Source organism: Camelina sativa, chromosome 5 (assembly GCF_000633955.1).
Source record: "Camelina sativa cultivar DH55 chromosome 5, Cs, whole genome shotgun sequence".
Lineage (NCBI taxonomy): Eukaryota > Viridiplantae > Streptophyta > Magnoliopsida > Brassicales > Brassicaceae > Camelina > Camelina sativa.
Window position 1 is genome coordinate 18,282,447 of NC_025689.1, and position 5,699 is coordinate 18,288,145.

The 5,699-nt window shown below is 40.6% G+C and overlaps 1 protein-coding gene across 1 annotated transcript; it reads left to right on the forward strand.

Moving 5' to 3' along the window:
- LOC104789365 lies at positions 683-1,768 on the forward strand. The gene is made up of 3 exons (XM_010515076.1): positions 683-812; positions 884-1,062; positions 1,256-1,768. The coding sequence occupies exons 1-3, from the start codon at positions 683-685 to the stop codon at positions 1,766-1,768; spliced, it is 822 nt and encodes a 273-aa protein (XP_010513378.1).

Below are 5,699 nucleotides of genomic sequence, written 5' to 3' on the forward strand. Positions count from 1 at the left end.
ATTACCATAAAATTTGACAATGAAAATGACAAGAAATAATATGAAGAATAAGAAAACATTAAATAAAAAACACGAAAACATAGGGGATAGCGATCAATTAAATATGAAAAAGGAGATAAATTCATGATTATAAAATTTTTTCGTTTTCTGGGTGGCCAAAGAAATAGTTTAAGATATGTGTCACCAGTTTGATCCGTCTCGCCTGGACGTCGAGTTAGATTCATGATTTTTTTCAGATTTGAATTTAAAACACAATTAATTTTTATATTTTTAAAAATTGTGTATATGAAATTTAATTTTTCCTTAATAGTAATTTAAAGTTTTATGTAAAATAATATTTTATTACCATCATCAATCATATATAATTTTTATCAAAAAAAAAACCGAATAAACCCACGCGTAGCGTGGGTTCAAAACCTAATTAAGAATAAAGGTTATAGAGTTTAAGAATTGTGAACAATTGATAACCTATTTTGCTCAATTCACCGTATCCGTGTTGTCTACTCGTCTTATAAAATTTTTTTGCTTCACTTTCATAAGAGTTTTTGTGTTCTTCAGTTCTTGTTGGCGTTGTCTTTCAGACTTTCGCAAGTATGTTTGACTTAAAAAAAAAATTTCAACTCTTTTTTTCAAGTCTGATTTCGTTGGACATCTAACTATGTTTTATTATAAATTTAAGAAGATGCCTCCGGTACCAACAAGAAAACACACCCCAGGATGGGACAAAACAATAAAGAAAAGAAAAGAGGATGAGTTCATAAAGACTCAACAGAATTCTATGCTAAAGTTTGTGAAAAGAACTAAAACTGTTGGTGATAAATCTGGTGTAAACGAGCATGTTAATACTTCTGTGGATGGTGGGTCTGATGATATGGCTGATCAGTGGATAGTGAGAATTTGAACGAGGTGGAAGATGAGAATTTGACTGAGCAACAAGATGAGAATGTGGATACGAAAGCACAAGAGGATGAGAACATAGATGTAGGAGGTGATTTTGAGGAATCTCATGGAATTCCTGATATTTTTGATCCAGCTAATTGTGGAAAAATTGATCAGCAATGGGTAGATATTATGGTGAAAAAATGACCTGGACCAAGACAGTAAATTCACTACCACTTTCCTAGAGAAGAGACTGGGAGTAGACATTTTTCTCATTCATGTTATACAAGAGAGCTCAGTAACGGAGAGAAACAAGATAAACGTTGGCTTGTGTATTAAAAAACATTAAACAAAATTTTTTTGTTTTTGTTGCAAGTTATTCATTAAAGAAAGCTTCCCTACTCAATTGGCCTCTACAGGATTAAAGAATTGGAAACACATTTTGGAAAGACTTAAAACGCATGAAACTAGTCATAGTCATGTGTCGTGCATGAGTCAGTGGGTGGAGCTAGATTTAAGGTTTCAGAAAAAGCAAAATGTTGATAAACATATGCAAGATGAGATTCGTAAAGAGATGGGTCACTGGAAAGATGTGTTGCTGAGAATCTTTTCATTAGTAAAAACTCTGGCTAAGCAAAATTTAGTGTTTCGTGGAAGTAATGAAAAGATAGGAGAAGACGGCAGTAGAAAACTTTTAAGTTTTATTGGGATGATTGCTGATTGGGATCCAGTTATGAGAGAACATCTTCGGCGTTATAAAGATGGTGAATCTCGTTATCATTATCTCAGTAACAGCATTCAAAATGAGGTGATGTCAATGTTAGGTGATGAGATCAAAGGTATGATCATCAAGACGATTAAATTGGCAAAATACTTCTCATCACCATGAACAAATGACTCTCATCATTCCACATGTTGATATTTCAGCAAATTCAACCAAGGTAGAAGAATCTTTTTTGATTTTTTTTTAAGTAGACTAGATTTTAACCCGCGGTACACCACGGGCTTATTTTTTAAAATTAAAATATTGAAAAATTGAGTTGTACTTATTTTTATATATATATATATATATATATATATAATTTCTTATATATGCGGAGTGATATTATTAAGTGTACTATTTTGAAATCCAGAATTTTTTTTTTTTTTTTTTTAACAACAAAAGAACTGACTCAAACAAGCAAATTGGGAAGAGAACAGCTAATTGATGTAACCACATGCGGTTGAGTACGAACTTGTCGTGTTACTTGATCCACTAGTACATTTGCATTCCTAGATATCAAAGTTAACGAGACGTTTGTGAACTCGTCCATGTCCACCTTGATGTCCTCCAGATAGGCAGAGAAAGCCGGCCAATCAGCTTGCGAGGACACCATCTTCACCAAATCTGAGCAGTCTGTGAGAAAAGCCACCTCTTTGAAGTCATGTCCAATCATACAACGTAAAGCCCACACAAAAGCTTCAACCTCAGCATGAAGTGGTGAAAGACTCCGCCTAAAATTTGAGGCACCCATAAGCGGAGTGGAATTGTTATGTGACGTACACACCCAGCCTGCACCCGCAAACTTATCCATGTCCTTCCAGGAACCATCAACAAAAAACGGAAACCATTATATGCAGCAGGAAAAGAGGAAACCCCCCGCACCACCCGCAAATTTGGTGCTGTTGGAACAGTGAAACCTTCCTCGTCCTCAGCCTGGCCCGTGGACCAGGCTAATGCCTCAGTTGCCGCCAACTGTGCAATCTCGTCCGGTTTTCTGCCACATTCTCGAAAATTTTCGCATTTTGTGCTTTCCAAATATACCACAAGATCCATGGGAAGGCTACTACCTGAGCCCCTGGGTTTTGTGATCCTAGAAAATGATCCATATTTGAGAAAACCGATGCTGTAGGGAAACCAATTGTACCTGTTGGGACATTGGACAAAGCCCAGACCTGTCGTGCGGGAGGGCACTCGAACAAGGCATGGTTAATCGTTTCCAGAGGAGAACCACAACGCATACACTCTAAATCACAAGATACTCCCCGACGTCCTAAATTAGCCGTGACTGAAATGCAGCCAGAAAGAACTTGCCACATAAAATGCTGAATTTTTGGAGGGCACTTAACTTTCCAAACACTTGCCTTTAAAGAGGCACAATCAGGACCACATACTACCGGCACAGTACCGTGTGGTGGAGGCAATCGAACCAGACTTAACCGTGTACTTTCCCGATTTTGTAAAATGCCAACCAAGAGAGTCACTCTGAGGAGTGAGACTCAGAGGAATCGCACCAATTAACGACACATCTGCAGGATCAAAATGGTCCGCTAACCGATCCATCCTCCAAGTATTAGAACTCCGATCAATAAGATCAATTATCTGGATCGAAGGATCCTTAAAAGAATCCTTGCTTAACGCTGGTCTCGGGAATTGAGCTGGAACCCAGGGATCTGTCCATATAGACACAGTATCTCCAGAACCAACCCGTTTAATTATCCCTTTGCTTACCAGAGAGCGAGCGGAAACAATACTTCTCCACCCATATGATGGAGAGTAAGATTTAATAGGATCCATAGGATGCGAGTTCCGATAATACCTGCTCTTAAACACCCTTGCAAAAAGCAAATCAGGGACTTCTATCAGTCTCCATAGCTGCTTAGCCAAAAGGGCGGAGTTAAAATCATCAATATTCCAGAAGCCCAGGCCGCCAAATTGCTTGCTTGCACAAAGCTTTTCCCAAGCTAACCAATGCATACCCCCAGACTGTCCATTTGAACTCCACCAAAAATTTGCAATAGCACTCGTAAGTTTTGACGTTATAGTTTTCGGGATGCGAAAACAGGACATCACAAACGTCGGGACAGCCGTGGCCACAGACTTTATCATCACTTCTTTCCCCCCCCCCTTCGAGAGCAGTTTGGCCGACCAACCAGTAGTGCGACCCTGTAACTTGTCCCGAACAAAGGAGAAAACCTTCGTCTTTGAACCGCCCAAACTCTCAGGGATTCCCAGATAGGATCCCATGCCACCTATTGTAGTAATACCAAGAATTGACTGCATCTCCGCTTTTGTATCCGCTGGAACCTTATGACCAAATTGAATTGAGGATTTATCCAAATTTATCAATTGACCAGAAACCGCTTCATATGACCTCAGAACCGATAAAATAGCCTCATATTCTTCCTTAGTAGCTTTACAGAAAAATAAACTATCATCCGCAAAAAGAAGATGGGTAATAGGTGGCCATTGATTTGCCACCTTCATACCTGTGATCAATTTTTCCCTCTCTGCCTTGCGAACATTTGCTATAAGCACCTCCATGCATAGGATAAACAAATAAGGAGATAAAGGATCCCCCTGTCTTAAGCCCCTTTCCGGCTGAATGAAACCATGCGGCTGTCCATTCAGTAAAACCTTATATTCCACCGATGACACACAGTACATAATCCAGGATATCAAGCGATCGGAGAACCCCATTTTCCTGAGAACTTGCTCCACAAACCTCCATTCGACCCGATCATATGCCTTACTCATATCCGATTTTATGGCCATGAATTTTGATTTGCAAGAATTGTTCGTCCGAAGCCCATCGAACATTTCCTGGGCTATTAATATTTTATCTGAAATCAAACGTCCTGGAACAAAAGCAGACTGAGTTTTTGAGATAAGTGTTGGTAACACCCGTTTTAACCGTTGACATAAAATTTTTGATATGATCTTATATCCCACATTACACAAACTGATCGGCCGTAACTCGACCATACAGGTTGGTTTCGGCACCTTCGGGATTAGACAAATGTGCGTGGAATTCAGCCGCTTGTCAAAAAAACCCTGCTCAAAGAAGGAATTTACCAGATTGAGTAAATTCGTCTTCACGACATGCCATGCCTTTTGAAAAAATAAAGCCGTCATCCCATCCGGGCCAGGAGCTTTATCCGGATACATCATAAATAAGGCCGCTCTTACCTCTTTTTCCGTAGCTGGATCGGTTAAGAGAGCATTATCCTCTTCTGTAATCACCGTAGCAATTTCCCCTAAAATCTCATCACAATTAGCCGGGCCAATTGTTAAAAATAAATCCTGAAAATATGACACTGCCGTGTTACAAATCACCTCATCATCCGTAGACCACACATTGTTTTTATCAAAAAGCCCAACAATCCTGTTTCGTGCCCTACGCTGCTTCGTTTGAGCATGAAAGTACTTGGAGTTCCTGTCCCCTACCCGCATCCATCGGTTCCGACTCTTTTGATACCAATAAATTTCTTCATCTTGATAAGCCTCCCTCAATTGATTTGTCAAATCTGTACTTGTTTCCGGGGGTGTTGCATCATCTGCCTGGGCCTCCGTTAGCTGGCGTGTAATAAGATCAATTGCATCCCGCCCAACCGGAACATGTGTCTTCCGCCACCGCGAGATAGACTGCCGACAGTTCACCACTTTGTCCACAAACAGCCCCTGCCCATTCCGCCCATCCGCTACCCATCCCGAAGAAATAGTACTCATCAATCCGTCCTTACCAATCCACCGTCTATCAAATACAAATCGCCTCTTCCCTTTTGGTTGCTTGGCTCCTATATACGCTAAAATGGGCTTGTGGTCAGACGCCACCATCGGCAAATATTCTATCACGGTATCTAGGAAAAGGGCATGCCAGTCCTCGTTACCTAGAGCTCTATCCAACCTACATCGGATAGGCTTATTATCCCTCCAACACCGCCAAGACAAGCAATCCCCCAAATACGGAAACTCCAAGAAACCACAATCCTGGATCATACAGTTAAAAGACCGGAAAGATGCCGCGGGACGGAGTTCCCCCCCCCCCCCCCCCCCCCCC

Coding starts and splice junctions, on each gene's coding strand:
- LOC104789365 (XM_010515076.1), top strand. CDS start 683: ATGCCTCCGGTACCAACAAGAAAACACACCCCAGGATGGGACAAAACA. Junction 813..883: donor GAAAAGAACTAAAACTGTTG/GTGATAAATCTG, acceptor ATGGCTGATCAG/TGGATAGTGAGAATTTGAAC. Junction 1,063..1,255: donor GAAAAATTGATCAGCAATGG/GTAGATATTATG, acceptor TTTTGTTGCAAG/TTATTCATTAAAGAAAGCTT.